Raw genomic sequence first — 25,031 nt, 5'->3', positions numbered from 1 at the left:
CTTTCTCTCTAGAGTTTGAACTAATAAAATTACATATATAAATAAAATATCTAAATTGTTAGAGTTATGTTTGTTAGATAGTTGACAATTGGAGTCATGGTTGAATATAATTTCATATTTGATGATGCTCTCTCAAACTCTAGATGAGATGATGCTCAAAACTCGAGACGAGATGATGCTCTTTCAAGTTTTAGACGAGATGATTCTCTTTCAAGTTTCAGACGAGATAATGCTCAGAAGTTAGAGATGATCTGTCAAGTTTGCGACGAGATGATGCCCACAACTTAGTTGGTCTTAAAACTCCAAATGATACGATGTTCGATAATCAGTTATGGTCTTTTAAATATCAGGTGAGATTATTTTCATAATTAGTTATGCTTTTAGAAGTTCGGAATTATATGATATTCACAATTCAATTATGATTTTTCAAACTCCATATAAAATTATGGTCAAAAGGCAAAAAAAAAAAAAATTGAACAAAATTAATAAATCTTGTAATAACAAATGCAACAAATCAATCCGCCATCATACCTATGTCAAATTTATATGTATTTCTACTCTTTTTTTTTTCTTACGCGTTAACTTTTTATAAAATTTCATATGAAAACTACTGGGTATTTTATGATCTCAACAAAATTAATAATTTAATTGCTAAAAGTTGTTGAGATTAATATAATTTAAAATGTATTACTAATTTAATTTAATTTACTTAATTATATAAATAATTTACATAAAAAATTATTTTATATAATTATCATAAGAATAACATAAAATATATAAATTACAAAAAATATGTACCCGTCGAATTTCGACGGGTAATACACTAGTATGATAAATATCCATAGGAAAGAGTTGGTCGTTGGGGTCAACCTTGACATGCTGATTTCCAGCTGATAATATAAATAAACCACATATTGACCCTCACCCCTCACTGTTGTGTTGAATAGGCAACGTACTATCCCCACCAAATTAAATATTAATCCAAACTTGGATCTAGCTGATTAATACATATCTATCTATCCATATATATATTACGTCCAATGATTAAATACATCAAATTAATATAACGATTTTTATATATTTCATTTTTTAAAGAGAAGGTTATCTGCTACTAGTCTTATTGTGATTAGGATGTACCAATTTGATTATCCTAACTTTAAATTCTGTGTCCATGATGATAGGTAGTTCGTTTTGATTTGTTTCTTTTTTGATGTTGCTTTCTTTGTTTACTGGGTGGAGTTATTTTTTAACTAGCCCTTTAATCTTTAGCATGTTCTTACTCCTCTTTTCTCTGTTGTTTCTTTTGGGTGTTGTCATTTTTGGGTCTGGATAGGTGCTTATAGATATATTTAACAATCAAGACATCGTATTTTTTTATTTTTTTTTAGACGCATTTATTTATTTTTCCCTTGAAGCGAAGACGTTGCATTTTTTATTTTGCTTTTTTTTTTAAGTTTAGTTGTCTCAAGCACGAATGCACGATATTTATATAGTTTTTTTTTTTATCAAGAAAAGAACTTTATTGAACTTTATATAGTTGCCTCGGCTCCGTTTTTAACAATTTGAAAATATTGTTCCAACTCCACATTCTTGCTTTAATCTCTTGTACTTACCTTCAAATCCCACGACTTACCTTCAAATCGGCTATCACTGCGCCTCTTCCAAAGTAAGTACTTAATTCGTGTCTTAATTTTATTATTTTAACTAGGTTTCCAGAATGGAACACGTCCCATTATTCCATGACATTAGCGAAATAACAAAATCAACTATATATATAGTTACGAATTGAATATACAAACTAGTTTCATGCATGCTTTTAAGATTGGGCTCTTAACATGATAGGAAAAAATTAGTTCATTTTTTATTTTTTTATCTTTTTAAATATATAGATTATTAGTATATATGAAATGATTTGCGTTTTCTCTTTTACTCTCGCTCTACCAATCTACCTAATACCAACAGACCGATCATTGTGAAAATTGAAGAAAACGAAACTCAGCTATTTTGTAGATATAATTTTCTTGGGAATTATCACCTCAATTATATTTTAACATGTTACAATTTTATATCGAGAAGTCAATCAATACAACGATTCGGATAAAACACATGAATAAAAGCTTCAAAAGATGATGGTTTGAACTTCATTTGGGAAAAGAAGAAGAATAGATGAGTTGAACTTTTTAAGTATATTCGATCATAGGATTTGGCGATTTGCGACCACTTTGTTAAAGCACCTTTTGCGGTCCTTGAAGTAAATTTCAATACAATCATCATAAGAAATTTAAACTTATGAATATTAATATTAATATTAATATTAATATTAATATTATTAAGAAAGTGAAACACGTAGGCAAGCACCAAAATCCCACGATTGAAAGCACAAGATTTGGGTTCCACGATTTTTCTATGATATTTCCCTTGTAGGCTTGTAGCTACTACTACTCCAACTTCTGAAAAACGTGCAAACTCACTTTTTAACCAGTTTTACATATTAAATTCCCTCACATTTATAATTAGACATCAATTAAATTCCAAAAATGAGAGGCAATAATAATAATAAAGAGTTCCGCGCAATAATGGAGAGGAATCGTTGACAAAACGGCAGAGCAAATGTGGAGCATTGGATCTGAAAGCAAGACCAAGTGAGGGCCGTCCGATGGGGGGCGGCTCAAGTTTGGGTTTGGAATCACTCAGTAAGTCCAACACGCGCTTTCTTCCCTACTTCCAGTAACCATCGTCTTCCAAAAAATGGAGTATTATTCGCGTTAGTGTTCGTGTTCGTGTTCCTGTATATATACAGATATTCACCCCTACATGCATCCTATCCTTCTCCAATCTTCCATCTTCCAACATTCTCGTTAATATACATGGCTGACATGGGAGCTGCCGGCGGCCAGTACCCCGATTTTCCGGCGGTGGCCACGCACGGCGGCCAGTTTATCCAGTACAATATCTTCGGCAACACCTTCGAGGTCACCACCAAGTACCGCCCCCCGATCATGCCTATTGGCCGCGGAGCTTACGGCATAGTCTGGTAACAACTCACACGTGTTTGCGTTTCTGTGTGTCTATGCCAAATTATTAGGTTTTCCTGTGATGAGTGAATTGTTGAATTGTGTTTTGAAATTAGCTCGGTGATGAACTCGGAGAGCAACGAGATGGTGGCGGTGAAGAAGATTGCCAATGCCTTCGACAACTACATGGATGCCAAGAGGACTCTCAGAGAGATCAAGCTTCTTCGCCACTTGGATCACGAAAATGTTTGTTCCAACCCCTTTTACTTCTAAATTTCTATGTTTCTTGCTTCTAAAATGAGTTTGACTTTCTCCTCTTTCCCCACAAGAATTTTGATTTTTAGGGGATTTTTTTTCTTCTTCATTTTCTGACTCGGAATCATGAAATGTTCATTCAAATATTGAATCAAAGCAGTATATTTCTTCAAGTGAAAAAAGAGTTCATTGACTATATTCTATTAGAATTTAGAATTGTGATAAAGGAATTGAATTTTTTATATGCAATATTAATTGGTAATTATGGATTCTATTATTTTCTATATTTCTAGAGACACTATACTTGTACTAGTAGTTATATAGTTTATGCAATTTTTGCTAAATTGAGCGATGCTTATGATGACAGGTTATTGCTATAACAGATGTGATTCCTCCTCCTCTAAGGAGGGAATTCACCGATGTTTATATAGCAACGGAGCTGATGGATACTGATCTTCACCAAATAATTCGGTCTAATCAGGGGTTATCAGAGGAGCACTGTCAGGTAACAAATCATATTTTGCTCATCTCTGAACGATTTAGCCTCGAAAAACATGAATCAAAGCTAAAATCTTGGTGGTTGTTTTTATTTGCAGTACTTCTTGTATCAGCTTCTAAGAGGCCTAAAATACATACATTCTGCTGGTGTGATACATAGAGATTTGAAGCCTAGCAATCTGTTGCTGAATGCGAACTGTGACCTCAAGATATGCGACTTTGGGCTGGCACGAACGAGCTCAGAGAACGACTTCATGACAGAGTATGTTGTGACGAGATGGTACAGGGCACCCGAGCTCCTGCTCAATTCGTCCGAGTACACTGCTGCTATTGATGTTTGGTCGGTTGGTTGCATTTTCATGGAGCTTATGAACAGGAAGCCGTTGTTTGCTGGGAAAGATCACGTGCATCAAATGCACTTGTTGATTGAGGTACATACATTACCAATCTTAAAAAAGATCAAGATTTTCCAATTATTGATGCATGCTGCAAAAGGGCTGCTACTTTTTTTTTTCCCATGATTGTTGCTTGTTAACTATTATTTGAGTTGCTTGTTACAACTAACTTTCTCTATGTCTGGAGCTAATTATTTTTGTGGGGTTGCTGCACTGATTTCATAATGCATCATTATTACCATTCAGAAAAATGAAGAGAATTTCAATTCTTGGTCCATACTTTGCTTTGCTATCTGAATTGTTTAATTTGCCTATTCGAACTAAATCTCTCTGTTTTGAAGCTATTGTTTTTTATTTGGGATTTCTGCATAGATTTCATATTGCATCGCTACCAAAAAAAAAGTTGAAGAAAATTTCAAATCTTGATTCATGCTGCAAAAAGGGCTAGCTTAGTTTCCAACTTTTCCGATCCTAAGTTGTTTGATTTGTCTGTTAGAACTAAACTTTTCTGTTTTGAAGCTTTCTTTTTTGTGGGATTGCTGCATAGATTTCATTGCTAATTTACCACTAAACGTCTCTGATTTGATAATCTGTTTTGCAGCTTCTAGGCACACCTACTGATTCCGACCTCAACTTCACAAGAAACGAGGATGCAAGAAGGTACATCCGACAGCTTCCACGCCACTCTCGTCAGAACTTAGCTCAGGTTTTCCCACATGTCAATCCTCTGGCTATTGATCTTATTGACAAGATGCTGACAATAAATCCAGCAAAGAGAATCACAGGTAATAATCTCTCTCTGGGGTGTTTGATTCCACATAAAACCTTGTTTCAGTTGATGAAGAACTAAGCTGTGATCATATCTTATATCAGTGGAAGCAGCCTTGGAACATCCTTACCTTGCAAAGCTACACGATGTAGCCGATGAACCAGTTTGCTTAACGCCATTCGCCTTCGATTTGGAGCACCAAATGCTGACAGAGGAGCAGATGAAGGACATGATCTACAAGGAGGCTTTGGAACTGAATCCGACCTACGTGTGATGCGACCTCTCGAGTGATCACTAGCTATATTTGTACTCAGACAGCATAAGACTTAAAATAACTATGCTTCGACTTCTACTTCACCCGCTCCATTTTTTCGCTTGTGCAAGGCCTTGAACCTGCCGAGTTACATATTTCATCTCTTATGTTTTCTGTAGACTGTATTCTGTATTGAGGGCTTGAGTTGTTTTTTTTTTTTTTTGGAAACATTAAGATTATTTCATGTACAGTCTGCATGTAACTACTATTTGTGAGAGTTGTTAACATCAATCAATGTTCTTTCATACTTCAATCTTAACTATATGAATCTATTCTTAGCTCTAACCTTCTCTTGAAGAACGCACGTAATAACACTCACTTTTTCATGATTTTTAATATTTTTATGATGTCAATTTTATAAGAAATTGAGTGTTTGATAGTTATTTTATGCTTATATTATTTTATCTTATGAAATATGATACTTCTAAAACTTTGATGAAATTTATAAAAATTTCGAAGCTATATTCGTGAGCAACAGCCGCGGGAGTCACGGCGACCCAGTCGACAACCGCCGCTTGAAGAAGCAATTTTTGCCTGTGTCCGGCCACTTTGGCTGTGAGCGTCGTTCGGGTCGTTGATCTCGTTGTTTTCTCCGCGTTTTTCAGTTCTGTACTGTATTTTTCTCATGTGGATTATATGTAGGGTCTTTTTCTTGACCTATTAGACATATCTCTACACCTCTCTTCTTCCTTCCTCTTGTCATATTTTTCAGTTTTACATTTAGAATTTTATAACTTTCATAGATTAGATTTATTTTTACTGCAAGATTCAAGATTTTAACTGTTTCTTTTCAGTTTTTATCTATTTTATTTATTTCAATTGCTTTCTTTTTCATTATGTCTGACTAATTTTTTTATCTGATTCCAGGGTTTGTATGTAGTTGATTGAATTTGTGTATTTTATTTTTTGATATCAATTTGTCCTTTAACTTGTGATTAGAGATGGCAATTGGGTACGACGGGTACGGATAGTGACTATGCATACTCATACCCACGAATTGAATGGATAGTGATTTTTAACCACGAAACTATCCATGAATATCAAATGGTATCCAAACCCGCCACCCGCGGATACCCGCTACCCGTCGGGTATCCGCGAACCCGCTATTCGCCGGATAATCGTGAAACAGAATTTAAATATAAATTTATAACAAATTTAATACAAAAAAAAAAACCAACACTAATAACATAGTTCAAATCCACTTGTTTCATCCGGCGAGTGGCTGGAAGCTTGGAATCGGTGGAAGAATTGTAGTGAGGGAAGCACAGCTTACGAATAGCAGAATAAGGAAATTAGGGATTGTAGATTTGTAGTGTTTGGGCTTAGGGTTTAGGTGAGTATTTGGCCCTTTTTTTAGATATAATGTGGTGGCCCATATCTAATATGTAAATTTAAAGTCCATATTTTAAATATATTTTGTGGGCATTTTGCGGATAATTGGGGGGTATTTTTCGCGGGTAATCAAGTTTCGCGGGTATGGATAGTAAGTATCCAAACTCATACTCACGAACTAAATGGATAGTGAATTGCAATCACGAAACTATCCGTGAATATCAAATGCCTCTCAAACCCACCCTAATAGGTTCGGATTTTCGCGGATATCCGTTACCCGCGGGTAGATTGTCATCCCTACTTGTGATTCATGATTTCGGGTGCTTGATTTCTTATGAATTACCTGATCAATAATTTGCATATTTAGCTGTTCAATTTGAGGCTTGAATGTGATAATTGTTCAGCTGATCCAGGAATGCATGATATAGTTTACCTTGAGACTTGAATGTGATAGGTTAGCTATAGGAAGTTATTCTTTGTGTGCTAAAGAATTTATTAATTTACTTTCATAATTGTTCGTTAGAGAAGATAATGAATAGTTAGTGATTTTTGATCAGACTGGATTGAAATTGGTAATTGAATCAATAGGTTGAATGCATGTGTTTTATTAACGATAGTACATTATCTTTATTATTTTATTTTATTTTCCTTTGAATTTATTTGCTTTGTTTTGAGTATAATTATTTTCTGCACCATATAAATGTTTTTTGGGATTTATTAGAATTACATAGAGTGTTTTCGCTTATCAGTTCTTGTATATACTATACTCGATTGCTATTTATACTACAAGACACACTGCGTTAATTGCAATTTTTGTTGCTAATAAAATAATGATCAACACACTATACACGACATCTTGCACTGTATTTTAATTCGTCTTGAGGATATTTTGGTGAACCGCTTCCATCATTGGTTCTTTATTCATTAACATACATAAGAATATCATTATCATGATATTTACATTCATGGCAAAACTTGTGCTTGCCATAATTTAAGTGTTTGAGAAGATTTTGATATCACTGATATATTTTTTAATCCACATTTTAAAGAGTATATTATTGTGCAAGTAGCAATACTCTTATGCAATATATGGGACAAACTTTTCAAGAAAATTGGATCAATCATTGACCTTGCCGTAATGATTGTTCAAACAAGTTGAGTTTTTTAGGCACGATAAAGCTGACTTTGCTAGTTGGGGATGTAATCCTTCCAAGAAAGAACAAAAAATGGTGGTGGTTGTGCCGTAACTAAGTATAAAAGATTAGGTTTCTCAAAAAAAAAGTATAAAATATTAGGACGCCAAGAATTTCTTGTACAGATAAACTCAATAAATCAGTTAGTTTTGAGTTGTGAGCATACACAGGTTGAGAAAAATGAGAGACAAGTCAGCAGGTTCCATGGATGAAGCAGCTCGTTTATCGCGTAAAGGCAGGCGTGGAGGCTGGATCACCTTCCCCTTCATCATAGGTTATCTCATTTCATCTTCTACTTGTATTATTTTTGGTGCTGCTGAAATCACATGAACTCAACTCATCAGTATGGTAACTTGGACACTTTTAGGGACAATGGGGTGCTTAGCTCTTGCAGCCGGAGGCTGGACGGCTAACCTTATCGTCTATTTGATTCAAGAATTCAACATTAAGAGCATAAGTTCTGCTAAGATTTACAACTTTGTGAATGGAAGCATCACCCTCTTCCCTATTGTTGGTGCAGTCATAGCTGACTCCTTTCTCGGCTGCTACTCTGTCATCTGCTTTTCGTCGCTCATCTCTCTTCTCGTAATTCCTCTCTTCTTCACCTCAACACACTGCATCATATTGCTGGCTTTCATAAGATAAACTAAGCATTTTGTTGGCGCAGGGCACGTTGGTTCTGGTTTTAACAGCAGTTGTTGATCGGCTGAGGCCTCCAGCATGTGAGGATGGATCAAATCTATGCAAATATCCATCACACCTTCAGTTTGGAGTGCTGTATATTGGACTGGCGCTAGCATCCCTGGGGAATGCAGGGACGCGTTTCACCATTGCAACGATGGGAGCAGATCAGTTCGACAGCCCAAAGCATCGAGGGATTTTCTTCAACTGGTACATCTTCACAATGTACACAGCCACAATTGTTAGCTCAACTGCCATAGTGTATGTAGAGGACAACTTGAGTTGGACATGGGGCTTCACCATCTGTGCTGTGGCTAATGTGCTTGGTTTAGCACTTCTCCTCTCCGGTAGACGTTCCTACCGCCTCATGAAGCCTCAGGGAAGCCCGTTCACGAGCCTAGTACGTGTAGCTGTTGCAGCTCTCAGTAAAAGAAAAATGACCCTTTCAGACAAGAATGAAGATTACTACCAAGATTCCACAAAAACAGCGCCTACACATTTCTTCAGGTGATCATCAACCATTTTTTGACCTATCATGACTTACCTTAGTATTTAGTAATAACAAAACATTCTGAAATTTGGACAGGTTCTTGAACCGTGCAGCGCTGCAAACGGAAGGAGACAAGGCGATCACAGTGATGCAAGTAGAGGAGCTCAAGGGCCTAATCAAGCTGTTTCCCCTGTGGTCTACTGGCCTATCACTCTGCATCCCTCTAGCCATCCAGTTGAGCCTCACCGTGATCCAGGCGCTAACCATGGATCGTCATCTAGGAGGCCGTTTCAAGATCCCCGCAGGCTCCATGCCGGTCTTCATTCTGGCCTCGACCTCACTCTCCATCTTCATCATAGACCGGGTGGCGCTCCCCCTATGGGAGAGACTCACAACAAGGCCTCTCACGCTTCTCCAACGTATTGGCATCGGCCACGCCCTCACCATTGCCAGCATGGCAGTGTCAGCAGCTGTGGAGAGGAAGAGGCTGAGATCAGATGCAGGAAATGATGGGATTGTTGCCATGTCAGCAATGTGGCTGGTGCCACAGCTAGGCATTGCTGGTTTGGGAGAGGCATTCCATTTTCCAGGGCAGATTGCACTTTACTATCAAGAATTTCCAAACACACTCAAAACCACAGCAACTGCAGCAGTTGCATTGTTTATTGGGATTGCATTTTATTGCAGCAATGGTATCATTGATGTTGTGAGGAGTGTCACAGCATGGCTGCCTGATGACATAAATGATGGGAGGTTAGATAATTTGTATTGGTTGTGTTGCATCTTAGGAGCCTTCAATTTTTGTTACTTTCTTGTTTGTGCATCATTCTACAGCTACAAGATTGTTGATGAATCTGGTGATGATTCTATTACTACTTGATTTGTGAGAGGGAGATTCCAAATTTGTGTTTGAACAATGTATGCATATATAATAAAGTAGTTTTACTTGCATAACTAATACGTTTGGTTTCAAGAGTAAATGAATAGTATTTGTATAAATTCTATATTTCATTTTATAGTGAAATTTAATGAAAAATCGATGTTTATAATTTTATTTTGATTTTTAATTGATGGACTATCATGAAAAACTGATATGATTATACAAAATTTATCATTTTATATAAATTTTAAATGGGCCGGTGAACAATATGAGATTAAAAATAAAATGGATAAAATGAAATTGTGTTTTTCATTCTAAAAGAATAGAATAGATTACAGCTTAGCATCAATTCATGACCTTTAAATCAACCAAATTAAGAATTGCAATTGACTTTAAATTAGCAATTCGCTTTTTTATATATAAAAAATAAAAAATTACTATATAGCTTCAACAGAAAATTATTTTACGTTGTAATAATAAATTTCTTTTATTAAATTTAGGATTATATATTTTCTTCTCCACATTATAAATACATATTCTCATCCTATCGATATATTCACTTGTTCGTCCATTCTTAAAATTCTAGTTCTATCCTTAAGACAAACAATATAGGGACGATGATTTTAAATACTAGAGGGATGCAGAGTGACAGGCCAGAGGGATGGAAAATATTGGCAATAAAACTATAATATTATGCAAAGTTGAAAATTAAAAAAATAACAAAAACATATTTTTCCTTATTGAGAAATGGAAAATTTCTCAAATTATTTACATCTCAAGTGTCATCTTTTCCACGATGGTGTGTTCTTGGGTGACTACATGAAGTTCTTTAATCTTCTACATCTCTACACAAAACTTATAGGTCAAATCCATATTGAGTTCCTTAAAAAGATAGATGATCATAGTTTATGATTTCAACACAAACAAGGCAAAAAGTAATTAATGTTATTACGTGAATTCAATGAGTTCCTCAAAAAGATTATATGACAAAGCATGCTGACCTTTCCTTCCCTCCTTTTTTGGAAAGGTTATTATGGCACGAATCAGTAATAAAAGCACATAAATTTAAATAAATATATCATCCATCCTTATAAGTTTCAACAATGCAAAAAGAAAATAATAACCATAATATTTTAATGTTGAGTGAGAATTGATGGAGAGTGAAGCAGCTTTGCAGCGTGGTCGCGGCGGATGGATCACCTTTCCTTTCATCATAGGTTTCTCTTCTTGTCTCTTTCAGACAACAAACACACACTACTTCCACTCATAAGCTTAACACAACTATTGCATCTTTTTTTTTTTTTTTGTGGGCTAATATTTGTGGAAAATGAAAACAGCGACAATGGCTGGGTTGTCACTGTCATCAGGATTGATAGTGAACCTTATAACATTCTTGAAAGATGAGTTCCACTTTGAAGACACAGATGCTGCTAAGATCACCAACTATGTCAATGGAAGCATCACTTTCATCCCTATCGTTGCAGCTATAATCGCAGATTCATTTGCTGGCTGCTTCTCTGTCATCTGCTTTTCCTCTCTCATCTCTTTGCTGGTATATATGTTTCTCTCGCTTATATTCTTGTGAAAAAAAAAGGAAGAAAGAATTAATGCAATATTAATGCAGGGAGTAGTGCTACTTCAACTAAGTGCAGCAGTGAGCCATTTGAGGCCTCCTAGCTGTGAAAAGGGATCCTCCTTCTGCAAACATCCCTCGCCTCCTCAATCCGCACTTCTCTATCTAGCCTTGGCTCTGCTCTCTCTAGGAAACGGGGGCACGCGTTTCACTCTTGCATCCATGGGAGCAGATCAGCTAGACACCACAAGGCAGCAAGGGATATTCTTCAACTGGCACATTTTCACAATCTATGTGGCCAATTTCGTGAGCGCCACCATCTTAGTATACGTGGAGGAGAATGTGAGCTGGGCCTGGGGTTTCACCATCTTCGCCCTGGCCAATGTGTTTGGCTTGCTAGTTTTCCTATGTGGCACCAGATTCTATCGCTTTCTAACGCCTAAGGGTAGCCCCTTCAAGGCCTTGGCCTGCGTAGTTGTTGCAGCCGCCAAGAAGAGGAAGATGCCTCTCTCACAAGAAACTGGAGACTATCATCATGGTTTGCAGACACTGGCTGAGGCTCCCACACCATTTTTCAAGTCAGTTTAAGTATCACTTGATAATAGGTCATGTAATGTAAGTGAGTTAGTTGTGTGACAAAGTGTTTTGGTGCAACTGTAGGTTCTTGAACCGGGCAGCGCTGAAGAGTCTAGAAGAGTCTGGAACAGAAGGTTTCGTGATAAGTCCATGGAGATTATGCACAGTGCAACAAGTTGAAGATCTGAAGAGGATAATCAAGATTATGCCAATATGGTTGAGTGGTTATATCTTGTCTATCCCTATAGCAGTGCAGATGAGTTTCATGATCATACAGGGGAAAACCATGGACAATCACCTAAACTCTCATTTCAACATCCCAGCTGCTTCAATCCAAGTATGTGCGCTCATCTCAACTTGTGTCACAATATTGTTACTAGATCGCCTCGTGTTCCCACTCTGGGTAAAGCTCGCTCCTGCTAGGCCTCCCACGCCCCTGCAGCGTGTTGGGATTGGCCACGTCTTCACCATACTCAGCATGGTTGTTGCGGCACTTGTGGAGTGCAAGAGACTCAGCCTCGCCAGATTGCATAATCTGCAAGAACAGGTCGATGCAGTCGTTCCCATGTCCTTGTTGTGGCAAGCACCACAACTAGCCCTTCTAGGAGTATCCGAAGGGTTCCATTTTGCCGGACAAGTTGCATTTTGTTACCAAGAATTCCCAACATCGTTCAAGAGCACAGCAACCGCCGTTGTTGCTTTGACCATCGCGGGGGCCTTCTATTCGAGCAATCTCGTCATCGATCTTGTCCGGATGGCCACGGGATGGTTGCCTAACAACATAAACAAAGGGAGACTAGACAATGTGTTTTGGTTGTGTAGTATCATGGGAGCATTGAATTTGGTGTTCTTTCTTGTCTGTGCATCTTTCTACAAGTATCATAAATCTTGAAATGTTGAGGTTGATCTAAGTCATGTTGCAATGATTAGTTGAGCAAAATATGTGCTGGGTTTATTGCATCATGGAAGAATTGGATTTGGTTTACTATCATGCCACCTAATTGGATCATAAAGTTGTTTTGTTGTACGGAATACCTAACCCATCTTTATCTTCACAGCTAAGAGCTACTCGCATTAGTGGGGTGAGATTAATGACAATTCGATTAATTTAGGGTAGTGAAGCTGAAAATCTCAATAATTCAAATTAAGAAAGCTAGTAAAAGTCACAAGAGTAAATTTACTCTCGCATAGAGATTCATGGTACTCTCTGTTTTCAGCAAACAAGAAAATTGAGCTTCCGCCTTATAGTTACCAAACAAGCATTGCAATTTGCAAGTGAGCCAATGCTACAATTAGTACAAATAATAGAGGCTTCTGGCCAAAAATAGTAAAATAAGGCAAACAGCTAAACCAACTAATGTTATCCCAACTATTGCCATTTATTGTAATACTGCAGATTATTTTCTTCAATTACATAAAGAATCAATGTTGGCATAGCATAGCATACGCATAGTTGAGCAGTTATTCTTGTTTATGAAAATTAGACGTGGCTAAAAAAAAGACCAAATAATGTGGCTCCAAGAACGAACAAAATATAGACACTTTACGCACAGAGGTCCATCTCTACAATACCTGAATCCAGGTCCTTTCACACTTGGAGACGATTTACATGCAAACATTATAGATAGACACAGACCATTGTATCTAAAGTCTTGAGCCAAGATTTACAATTCCAACACCAGAATACCTGTATGTATGATGTTAAAAAATGAGAGCAGCAATCCTTTGTCAGCGCATACACGTCCAACTCTATGCTCCGTTGGCACAACAAAAGATTTCATCTTCCTCGCTGCTACTTCCTCGCAAAAATGCCAAATGGATGTGGATGTGAGAGGTTCTAATCTTCATCATCATTCAACGCAGCAAAAGAAAAGGGTTTAAACTTGTAGCCATCGCCACTGTAGAACTTATTCTGAAATTCCACCCAATGAAGACGCAAGGCGTGGAGGAAAGCGCTAAGCGTCTCCATCATGAGTAGTATAAATGCTGTGGCAAAAGCAAAAACTGCCAGACCCACCAAACGTACGACGAGACTGTCATACCTACATTCAGTAGCATTTGGCCAGAAGAGAAATTTGTTGTTAGCATGGTATAGAACCTTCATCTCAGATCAAGAAAGGGTACCATTTATATGCCAAGAATGAAAGGGTAGTAGATCAGAAACAAAAAATTACCCATCAAGTGTCCCAGTGTCCTAATGATTATAAATAAGTTTCGGTAATTTTCTTTTCCTTTTAATGTCAACTAACTTTACATAATTTGTTAGCAGGAAGCATATTTGACCAGATAGAACATTAACACCAGAAATGCAAAACCGACAAACAAATTCACCACAACAGCTGAAGTTTAAATGCAAAATGGCTATGGGAAAGCCGAAACATTATTGCAAGGAGGCTTCATTAACAATGCAAGGAGTAGGAAGGAGTCATAGGGCGTTAAACTAATGTATAATTTAAACCACAGAAGACAAAAACTGTACAAGGCTTTGGGCCCGTTGCTAAGAAAACTTACCCCCATGCAAGAAGGAGAACTTTTTCATAGAAAACGGTTGATAATTCTGAGTGGGCCAAACTGTAAAATACAAGGAAAACGAATTACAAGATTGATAGCGAAGATGGAACTTAACTACATGATGGAATAGATCCTCTACCTCAAAGCCCACAGCCGGAGATATGATGCAGTATTTGAAACTGCACCAAGTACAAATTCGATGGTATGTATCATTTGATGAACGAATACCTCAGTAAAATCGAACTCCTCATGGTCTGGTTGGCTTGCAGAATCAAATTCCCCATCATTATAGGTCTCTGAGGTTTCAAGAATCTGATACGTCCGGCCTTGAAATCGCTTAGATATGCAAACAAGAGGGCAAAGTCAATAATTGTTTCAATGCTTTCAGGACACAAAACAAAAGATGATATGGTAGAAAGCCACCATGAAAGAAATGGAAGTGAATTTAGAAGAGAAAAAGAAATATAACTGTACAGGTACCAATATAGAGCAGGGTTTCCACGACCATCTCCCAGGACAAAGGAGCTAAAGAAGGATATATACAGCAGAACAAAAACATGACAGTACCTCAGAGTGGAGTCTCTTCAAAATAAAAGGTTTTGGAAAGAGCATCCATGGGACAGCAATAACAGCCAAAAGCAACAATATAATCTACAAATAATTTAAATTAGTGAATGTCAGCATATGTATATATTCTATATAATGTCACAAGCAACAGAAGATTTATAAGAAACGTGCCTGAAAAATGCTCTGACCCCAAAACAGCTGATTTTCACCCAATTCTTCGAAAGGACTTAAGAACATGTAAATCATCACATGATAAAGGTCTGCTTTAGAACCAGTACACCATTTCATAATGATGAGAAGAGAAAGATACCCAAATAGACTGTTAAGGAAGATCATTTGAGGCACAAACTGATACCTAGAAAGAGAGTGGAATAAGTTTTTGACTGTGAAAGATTAAGAATTAAAAAAAAAAGAAAAAGCAGTTGAGACAACATACTTTATATCAAGTGAGTTGCGAAAGTAGCGTGCATTAAAATAACTTAGGATGATTCCCAAATTCATTTGTGCAATGCCGAACAAAATAGACATTTTCATTTTCAAAGAATTCAAGAAAGGAAGCTCGGAGCGACTTCCACGCCAACTTGGATCCACGCCAAATGGATATGCGTCCTGATATTTAACTAAACCAACAGAACGAGAATCACTGTTCAAGGCAGGAAAGAGAGAAATAGTGTTAGTTATACATTAACAAAGTAAAAACTGACAGACAAGAGTACTAAAACACATCCGAAGAAAGTAGAGTAATAAAGAGTTATAGATGATAGTAATATAGAACAGTAGGAAAACCAGATTGGTAGGTGTTAAGTTATATAGCAGAGAATTAATGAGAAATACCATGTAAAAATACAGAGTTTATCATACTAAAATAAAATATAAGAAAAGATTTATGGTTAAGAGGCTTCACTTCATTTTAACTTGTCCAGTGAAAAGGACCAAATGATGTCTCATTAATACAGCCGTAAGATGAGCTTATAAAAAAAGTTTGTGCCCATGAAGTATGTGTGCCAGTCTTCTAACTTGAAGATTGTATAGAAAGATTATAATCCTGTTAAAGTCAGGAATAAAATAATGCATTAAATTCAATTGAAAACACATGTCCAGCAAAGATGATTTATTTCAAGTGTTTATTATGAACTTTCACATTTTAGATGGAACAGAAACCATTCAACTGTGGAAGTGGGGGAAGGTAGATATAGAACAGAACAATTTTAAAGCCAGTTTGATCATTAAAGCAGCCCAACTGAGACTTACTACATTCATGTGCATTATTATGTCCCCTATCTATACAGAGTTATTCCATTATTCCTCAATAAACCTGATTAACAGTACTCACGCACTGATTCTTACCTGCATGTAGCATCCCGGCATCTATAGGCAGAGCTTCCAAATATGTTAAAAGGAACGGAAAAGAATTCGTTGTATATCAAGCCACAATAAATTGAAAAGAGAGACATCAGGAGGAGTACATATCGGCCACCAAATAGCATCTCCATGAAGCTGCCAAGTTTCTGAAGGAGATAAACATTTACACTATAAAAAAACTAAAAAAAGTAAATAGATTGATGGAAACCTGATGTAAAAAATTAAATGGACAACAGGACAAACATTCAATAGCTATTGGAAAAGGCAATAAAAATAGCAAAATTGTCTCTGCAGATATATAGTTTGAACACTCATGTTACTGAACTCAAAAAATAGATGGTGTACCTGTGAACCAAGTTTTTTCTCACGGGCAATTAGGATCAATGCCCCTAATAGCAAGCATACACCATGACCCCAGTCCCCGAACATCACAGCAAAAAGAAACGGAAATGTAATAATCGTATAAACTGCAGGGTTCGCCTCCTGGTATTTAGCAACACTGCCAGATAAAGGATTGCATCGACACAGAGAAATTAAAAGAAAACATTGTTACATTGCTATTAGTAAATTCAGTTATTCAACAAAACAAAACTAGACAAAAATGAAATAAATAAATTAATAAGAAGCTGATGTCATCCTAAAGAATACAGCTCAAACATACTGGCTTACCCATATGCATCAACAATTTCTTGATATGCATTTGTGAAATTGTTGGTTTGAAAGTATGTTGGAGGAGACTCAACCGAGTCCTTCACGTGAAAGATTATACCCGCTTGTGAATTACTATCACGTGTTGCACGTTGCAGAGCTTCCTGTATCTGCAATATGTCAGATCCCATCCCTTTCAATAAATGTTATCTAGATGGAGCGCTCCTGTTATATCCACAAACAAACAAAAGAGCGCATATAGTAGAAGTACCTTAGTTTTAGCAAAGATAGGACACCATCCCTCACCAACCAAACACTTCTTTGTGACATCAAAATTCAGCATATTTAATGTGTCATAGACAGCCTTTTCCCTTTTCACCTAGAGAGAGGAGTCAGGAAATTAAATTAGTTTGCGTACAAGCACGCCAATGGTTTTCAGAACTAAAGAGAAACTACATAAGCTGAATCCTACCATGTTCATCCACTTGGGAAGGTGAAATCCAATGGATGTCAGAACCTTATCTCGATGACAGAGGCCAGCCTCTAAGGTTGTCTCCAGATCAGACAGGTGCGATAGAACCTGACAATGGGAAGAGAAAGAGATGCTGTCAACCATGCAGTGGCGGAGCCAGGAATTAATTTGGGAGGGGGCTGAGCTTACACGGGGGTTCGGGGGCGGTAGCCCCGAGGTTTTTTTTTTTGGATATTCCGTATATTTAAGGCATTATTTTATTAAAAGACGAGCATAATAGTAATAATAAAGAACAATATTTTCATAGATTATATAATTTAAATATATAACAAATTAGTTTCAATACATTACAATTTTTTTTGGGACATTCTGTATTTTTAAAGCATTTTTTATTAAAAGACGAGCATAATAGTAATTATAAAGAACACCATTTTCATATACTATATAGTTTCAATATATTACAAATTAATTTCAATACATTACAAACTTTTTTTTTTTGTCATTTCGTACATTTTAGGCATTTTTTATTAATAGACAAAGCATAATAGCAATAATAACGAACAATATTTTCATAAATTATATATTTCAATAAATTACAAGCTAGAATCAATAATAACAAAAGACAAGCATAGTAATAATAGCAAACAAATTTTTTTTGGGCATTCCATCCATTTTAGGCATTTTCTATTAAAAGACAAGCATAATAGTGATAATAATGTATAATATTTTTATAGATTATATAGTTTTAAATAACACAATTATCCTTAAATTAATTATAAATGGAAGAATATAACAAGCTAATCAACTTTTGTAAAACAAATTTCTTTTATAATATAAACATATATCTATATATATATTTAAAAAAAAAAAAAAAAAAAAAAAAAAAAAAACCTCAAAATTTGGGAGGGGGCTTCAGCCCCCCCCTGGCTACGCCCCTGCAACCATGTACTTACAGGAACATAATTTCAAACAGTCCGCTTTCTGCTGCTGATTATTAACAGTAATGGGAGCTAGTGATTAATTACATTGAAGGGCTTTAGTACAACATTTAATATAGGGCTGGAGCAAGAGGACTACTTATATGCCACAGGATCTAGTCCATCAGGCAAATACACAGTAATTTTGTTCATCTCCTTACCCTACATGAGAACTACATCAAAGCCAGTGGCCAGCCATGTTACTAGACCATCATTAAGCACTTTTAGCCGGATAAGAGAGATTATCAATGGAACTGAGCCCTCAAGTGTATTGAATGAAGTAGAAAACTAAGGAACTATGTTTATATATCTATATTGCCATAATAATAATCACAGAAAGACATGTCGCACGCATGTGTTTCTTTTCTATATGCAAAAGAACACAAAAGCAATCCAGTTATTAACATACCTCTTGAGTTATATGCCTCCGCTTGGTCACTTCTTCTGGAACGGGATAGCAATTTGCACCAAAAGCTTCACAAATTTTCAGGATTTTTATTCTCACCTGTTCCCCTGAGAAGGATACCACAAAAACTGTTTTCTCAACCTGCAGATGCAAAACCAAACAATAAGTGTTCAATGTATTCTTCAAAAATAGCATGCTTGAGGTTTCCTTTCATGGCTAAGCTTTGGCATCCAAATAACAAGTGTTCTAATAAAATCAAAAGAAACAATACCATTTCATTTGTTGCAGGATCCAGGATTTGATCAAAAGCTGGTGCCTGATTGAAAAGCATGTTTCCCCTTGTTGTACGAAAGAGCATCCTCTCAAATCTTAGAGCTTTGGATTTAGGGATGATACCACTAACAAATCGCACACCAGATTGAGTCGAAGGTCCATTTTGCATCTCCTGAAAATTAGAAAACCTACCTGAATACAGAAACAAAATTGATTCATGACTTACTTAAGCTTACGGTAGGAAGAATCCTTATTGTTCTTGTTACCTGATCCAGAAGTGACGAGGTATCTGCATAATTATCACTAATATGAACATTGTCATTTAATTCTGTCTCCTCGGCTGTCATATGACTCCCACTTGATAAAAGGAAGTCCCCTGCCTGGAGTTACCATAACTTTGAGATGACTGGAATCTTATATTGCATAAATACGATATCCAGAAACAGCAAACCCAAAACAGACAAGACTACAAGTTGATGAAGGAATAGAAGAATATTGCATCTGGGTGTTGAGCCAATACATGTCCAGTTAACAGATTCAATTGGACAGCGGAAAGTTTGCCTTCTATAGTTTAGCATGATCCGGCTTTTCATTATTTTTGGTAATAATGTATTTTCTGCCTTCAGTTGGAAAGGTTAAATGGATGTCTCATACTTCTATAATCTTTTCCTAGCTGGATGTGGCAATAGTCTATTGGTCAACATGGTTTAAGAATTCGAGTATGTAAAATCATAATGTCGTTGTATTTCTCCTTGTAATTCGAGTCAATAATAAGTAAAAAGTTATTCAACAACTATATTGATATGAATTTCTTGTTGCATCGGTAATTGCATGAACAAATTAATGCCACATATTATAAACAAAAAGTAACAGAACGTAATGATATGGCAATCTATGAAAATAAGTTTATTTGTTTTTTTAGATAGAAACACACATGTAACCACATGATGATGTGCTGCTTTAGAAACTCAAAACTGTACATTAATATAAATAATGAATATTCAAAGTACTCACATTGTTTACAAATTATTTATGCCGAAACCCAAGCTAAGAATCTTCAAAGGAAGGCATTTTTTCATTGGCAAAGAAAAGAAGATAAACATCAATAGTTTGACTATTTACCTTCTGTAATACCATCTTAAACTCAAGCAGCTCATTATATGTTCGCTGCAGTTTCTCACTATTAGCATTCATTTCGCTCAGCCCATGCTCATGCTCAGCAAGTTGAATCTAAGATCCGTATAAACAACTAATCAGTCACAGCAGCAGGATAAACTCATCAGAAATATTAAACTGTAGATGGTTGACAAACTGAAACAGACCTCTAATTCTTCTAATTCAATATCAGATTGAGAAGATGAATTAGAAGATGGTGTCAAACAAGCTTTATGTATCTGATCTTTGATAAATCGTAGTTTCCGAGACATCTCAGCACACCTTTTAACCTGTAGATACCAGGAAGTAAATCTTGAAAAGCAAGAATGATGACTCAAGAAGAAAATATCCACCATCAAACCAGCAAAAGAGCATAATTGACATTAAAGTTCCTAGTAAAGATTCTTAGTTACAGAAATGTGATGGAGAAATATTTCATGGTTAAAAGAAGTAAGTTGATACAAGAAATTAGTCAAATCCTACTTCTAATTCCATATTCTAAAAATTGATCTATATTAACACTAAATGAATTGTATATATTCTCATGAGAATTCACAATAAATAAGAAGTCCAATTGACCAAATGTAATATAAGGTTCTAAATCTAATCTCGAAGCGTGAAACTCAAAATTTAGGAAATAAAGTTGATTGGCAATGTATGTCCCAAAAATAAACAATCAATAGCATTTCATAGACATTACCTGATTAACAAATGTTCTCTGGAAAGGGCTTTTATCATCATTTAACTGCAAATCAGAAAAACATCAAGATTGTTGTTAAAAATAAGCAACCACAAGCTGAGAAAAAATGTTTTATCAATGAGTTCAAACAGAAATTCAAGTAGATATCCACAAAGGAGTGCAGAAGCATCCCATAGTGCCAGTAACATTATCTAAAACTATAAGAATCAATAGTGTCAAATGCTAGCTGGACAAAACCGTCAGCCTAAAGTACAGGACTTTCTTCATTTTGCTTACCAGCTGCACTCCACCTCTATACAAACTGATTATGAGTAACATGAGAACTTTCACCCAAACAACCTCAATAAATTTGTTATCGGGAACTTCAAATTCATCTCTCCAAATTCGTGAGCCAAGTGAAATTAGAACACTATAAAAGAGGGGGGGATATTTAAGCTCAGTTCACTTGGTAATGGACTCTATGATCATCAGTACTCATACTCTTCTATATAAGTGGCAGATATAACTTTAATCCTTCAGGACCAAATGTGCAGCCAGTGACCTAAATTGCTAAAAGCAGGAGCCAAAAGAATCACAGAAACTCCCAATGCTGGAGATGATGTCAGTGTCAAACTTGTCAGCATTTAAACTCCCTCGGCATGATGTTACATTTCCTCCAATCTATATTCACACTCTTTTAGGCATTCGCTCCACCAAATTCAAATCTATATATATATATATATATATATATATATATATATATATATATACAAAACAGTAATGGAAACCGTAACAACGAACGGTAAAATAATTTAATCCAGTAGAATGTTGCGAAAAACAGAGAGAAAGAGATCTGAGCGTACGTCGCGGAATTGCATGAGACCGAGCTGGCCGAGATAAGAGAGAGCGCGGTGAGCCGACTCGACGGGGATAATGAGTTGCACGAACATCATCTTCTCGGAGCGCATTAGATCCATGCTTGGCAAATTGTCGATGTACTCCATTATCCATTCACCGCCAAAACCAGCACCACTCAGTCTCTCCTCTGCTTCAGATGTCCGATCAAACCAACTAACAAGTGCATTTGTGTGAGAGAGGTGTTGAAGAGGTTTAGTAGCGTGTGTATGTGAGAGAGAGATGGAGAGGTTTAGTGCGAGAAATATGGGGAATGCGGGTGTCGGTGAATAGATGTCAGTTGATTTTTATTGTGTATGCGCGCTTAGTAGCAAGTAAGTAAGCAGCGGCGGTGGAAACTGCAACAGCTTGGTTTCTGGTCGCTTTTGGGGTTTTTATTGGTAAAACGGTGGAGAAGAGTTTAAGCCAAGAAAAATCCAAGGTCACGCGGTCCAGGGTAAATTTCGTCAAATTCCCATCATCTTTTATTTTATTTTGAGGAAGTTAGTTGCAAACACTTGTTAAGTTTTCTAAATTGACAATCATTTGATAACAACATCCACAACAGATCTTTCAAAAGTAATCATAGCTTTAAATTTGAGCTAAAATAATAAAAAATGAGATAAAATGATCATCTAACAGATCACCTATATTAAGTTGGGCCCACAAAAAAATTTACACCCCCTCAAATTTAATCCTAAATTTACACCCCATTAATTCTAATCCTAAATTTATAAAATAGATAATGAAAAATAGGAGAGATGTTGCGTGCAGTTATAAAATAGGGGTTAAAAATAATTTAGGACAGATTTTAGGAGTAAAATTTTGAGAGATCTGTTGTGGATGCTCTAAAAGCTTCATCTTTAATTAATACTCTCTTATAAATGGACGATAGACGGTGAAATTCTTTTATATGCATGTGATTTTCTCCCGTTTTGAGTTTTCACGTGAATTTGTGTATTTTTTTGTTTTAATTTTTCGTTTTCTACTTATTTATATTCATTCTTTACGACAATAGTGTTTTGAGTTATACACGACAAAATAATATTTGAGACTCCCTAATCCCCACTAAGAAATAATCAAATTCATAACCGTGTTATGAGATTTGTCACATTATCTCAACTACTTAATCAAATGCTCGATTGAGTAGAAGAAGATAATTATTTACAATAGCCCAAAAAACACAAAATCTCTTGTACACCCGGGTGTACGATACGATACACTCGGGTCGTATCCGATCTGGATCTTGACCCTGATCTAATTCAATTGAACTATCCTACCCGAATGTCAAGTGTTAGTTCATTTCGATATAGTGTTAGTTCATTTTACACGTAGTGTTAGTGCCATTTCAATATAGTGTTAGTGTCATTTTCGAAACAGTGTCATTTGTAAAACAAAATAGTGTTAGTGTTATTTTCAAAATAGTGTCATTTGTAAAACAAAATAGTGCTAGTGTCATTCCAATATCGTGTTAGTGTCATTTCAATAAAAAATGGGTCAAGTTAGTCCAACTGGGTCAGGATCCGGATCGAGTTCAACTCGAGTGTATGGTACACCCGGGTATACACGAGACCACCTCCTCAAAAAATGAGCGGTTTACATAGAGAGTATAATCACAACGTCCAGTCACATTATCGATTTGAATACGGTTGTGAACATATAATTTAATTAGAGGGTGTTTAGTTAAGAACTTAAGATCATGAGCTACTTGAAATACCTTATAAAGTATTTAGGAGTTTATAAACTCTTTAAAGTATTTGATAAGATAAGCTTATAAGTTGTAAAAATAAGTTTCAATAGCTTAGAAATTTTTCAAAACATAAGTTTCTCAACTTATTTTTTCATAATTCTATAAACAACATTCATTTTACAAAAATATTTCTACTACGATTTTATATTTATTACATCTTTGCAGTTTCATCTTTTTTCAATTTTCTCTCTCCAATTCACAATTATCTATTTAAATTATAAATTCTGAACACTTTGATAATTATAAATCTTGAGACATTACATCTCATAAGCCGTTACAGTTTATAAGATCTCAAAAATAAGTTTAGCCAAACACATCCTTAGTGAATTGTGATGATATACTTATTTGTTGTTTATTTAAATTGAAGGTGTCCAATCATCATTAAATTTTACTCCACTTTATTAATCCATAAAAAATTGTCATATTATGGATGGCGCGAATTTTAATAAAATACGAGTGAAATTGTGAGTTGAGTAAAAGTCCCATTTTAAATGTTAGCATAGTTGTGTGAACTCTATTATTATAAATGAAAGTGATCGTTGAAAGTTTGTTGTTTTCGCAAACCCGGATATGTTGGGTAGAATGATCGAATAATTCACTCAACAATATGTAGAAAAGCGTAAATGCAACGAAAAAGTAAAGTATACACAATGGATTGTTTTCTATGCTGCAATGTTAATTAATTCCAACGTATGTTCACTGTGAAAATCTCTTTTACAATGAAGATACATGAACCGGTCAATAGAATCCCTCTAATTGAGTGGAGTTGAAAAGAAAAGAAATCACTTCTAATCAAATCAACAATTAGACTTTTAATGAAGCTAAACTATGAATGTCTAACATACAAACCTATCGACTAGACCTAACAAATGAGTCGCCCACTCAAGGATTGTAAGATACACGAGTCTCACACTTAATGTGTGTTTTGAATTAAATGTCATGCCAGATGTTTGAACATTAGCTTCGAGCTCCCGCACTTGTATTTTTTGCTTGAATGAACTAGTGCCGAATGCAGTGAATTTTGCCCCTATTTATAAATTCAATATATGTTTGATGGACAAAAAAAATGTGGCTAAGATCATTGTATATGACGTGGCTTCTAGGTCAAACTTGGAGCTAAAGTTTAGATGTTGGTTAAGAGATTTAACCAATATTCATAAATTTAAGGAATACCAAGTCTTCTTTTCTTCACCTTCAATCTTTGGCTGCCGATTCTTATCTTGACTGAGTCTTTAACTTAATCTTCTTTTCCATACTTAGTATATGAAATGTCTCAATTAAATCAATGTAGATTTTATTATTTTTCCTCCATACTATAGGATATTTGAGTATACATAAATATACGAACATATTAATTCGAGTAAATAT

At 35.7% G+C, this 25,031-nt stretch overlaps 4 protein-coding genes across 5 annotated transcripts; 3 read left to right on the top strand and 1 right to left on the bottom strand.

Annotated features, from left to right (window-relative positions):
• The first annotated feature begins 2,425 nt into the window (after positions 1–2,425).
• LOC131000706 (mitogen-activated protein kinase 3) lies at positions 2,426–5,497 on the top strand. Its single transcript, XM_057926741.1, has 6 exons — positions 2,426–3,034; positions 3,131–3,260; positions 3,637–3,774; positions 3,866–4,198; positions 4,764–4,947; positions 5,036–5,497. Exons 1-6 carry the CDS (start codon positions 2,868–2,870, stop codon positions 5,203–5,205), a joined length of 1,122 nt encoding a protein of 373 aa, XP_057782724.1. The 5' UTR covers positions 2,426–2,867; the 3' UTR covers positions 5,206–5,497.
• Positions 5,498–7,695: 2,198 nt separating this feature from the next.
• Positions 7,696–9,898, top strand: LOC131000705 (protein NRT1/ PTR FAMILY 2.7-like). The gene is made up of 4 exons (XM_057926740.1): positions 7,696–8,043; positions 8,137–8,354; positions 8,437–8,957; positions 9,037–9,898. Exons 1-4 carry the CDS (start codon positions 7,950–7,952, stop codon positions 9,818–9,820), a joined length of 1,617 nt encoding a protein of 538 aa, XP_057782723.1. The 5' UTR covers positions 7,696–7,949; the 3' UTR covers positions 9,821–9,898.
• Positions 9,899–10,540: 642 nt separating this feature from the next.
• On the top strand, positions 10,541–12,909 carry LOC131000704 (protein NRT1/ PTR FAMILY 2.7-like). Its single transcript, XM_057926738.1, has 2 exons — positions 10,541–11,971; positions 12,054–12,909. Exons 1-2 carry the CDS (start codon positions 11,439–11,441, stop codon positions 12,859–12,861), a joined length of 1,341 nt encoding a protein of 446 aa, XP_057782721.1. The 5' UTR covers positions 10,541–11,438; the 3' UTR covers positions 12,862–12,909.
• Positions 12,910–13,494: 585 nt separating this feature from the next.
• Positions 13,495–22,369, bottom strand: LOC131000703 (V-type proton ATPase subunit a1-like). Of its 2 annotated transcripts, XM_057926737.1 has the most exons (18): positions 21,883–22,369; positions 21,041–21,085; positions 20,508–20,630; positions 20,308–20,415; positions 19,452–19,565; positions 19,184–19,357; positions 18,916–19,053; positions 17,530–17,637; positions 17,329–17,436; positions 17,079–17,227; positions 16,755–16,908; positions 16,395–16,555; positions 15,484–15,690; positions 15,219–15,402; positions 15,048–15,131; positions 14,620–14,816; positions 14,481–14,540; positions 13,495–14,011 (listed from the first exon to the last, which is right to left on the bottom strand). In XM_057926737.1, exons 1-18 carry the CDS (start codon positions 22,021–22,023, stop codon positions 13,807–13,809), a joined length of 2,460 nt encoding a protein of 819 aa, XP_057782720.1. In that variant the 5' UTR covers positions 22,024–22,369; the 3' UTR covers positions 13,495–13,806. The 2 variants fall into 2 exon arrangements, 1 of the variants encoding a protein (XP_057782720.1); XR_009093771.1 differs by lacking the exon at positions 13,495–14,011 and having other exon boundaries at positions 14,475–14,540; positions 14,620–14,806; positions 21,883–22,319.
• Between the last annotated feature and the right edge of the window lie 2,662 nt (positions 22,370–25,031).

The sequence above is a fragment of the Salvia miltiorrhiza genome, chromosome 8 (assembly GCF_028751815.1).
Source record: "Salvia miltiorrhiza cultivar Shanhuang (shh) chromosome 8, IMPLAD_Smil_shh, whole genome shotgun sequence".
Classification (NCBI taxonomy): domain Eukaryota; kingdom Viridiplantae; phylum Streptophyta; class Magnoliopsida; order Lamiales; family Lamiaceae; genus Salvia; species Salvia miltiorrhiza.
The sequence above is the reverse complement of the archived record's forward strand: the minus strand, read 5'-3'. Positions and strand labels throughout refer to the sequence as shown.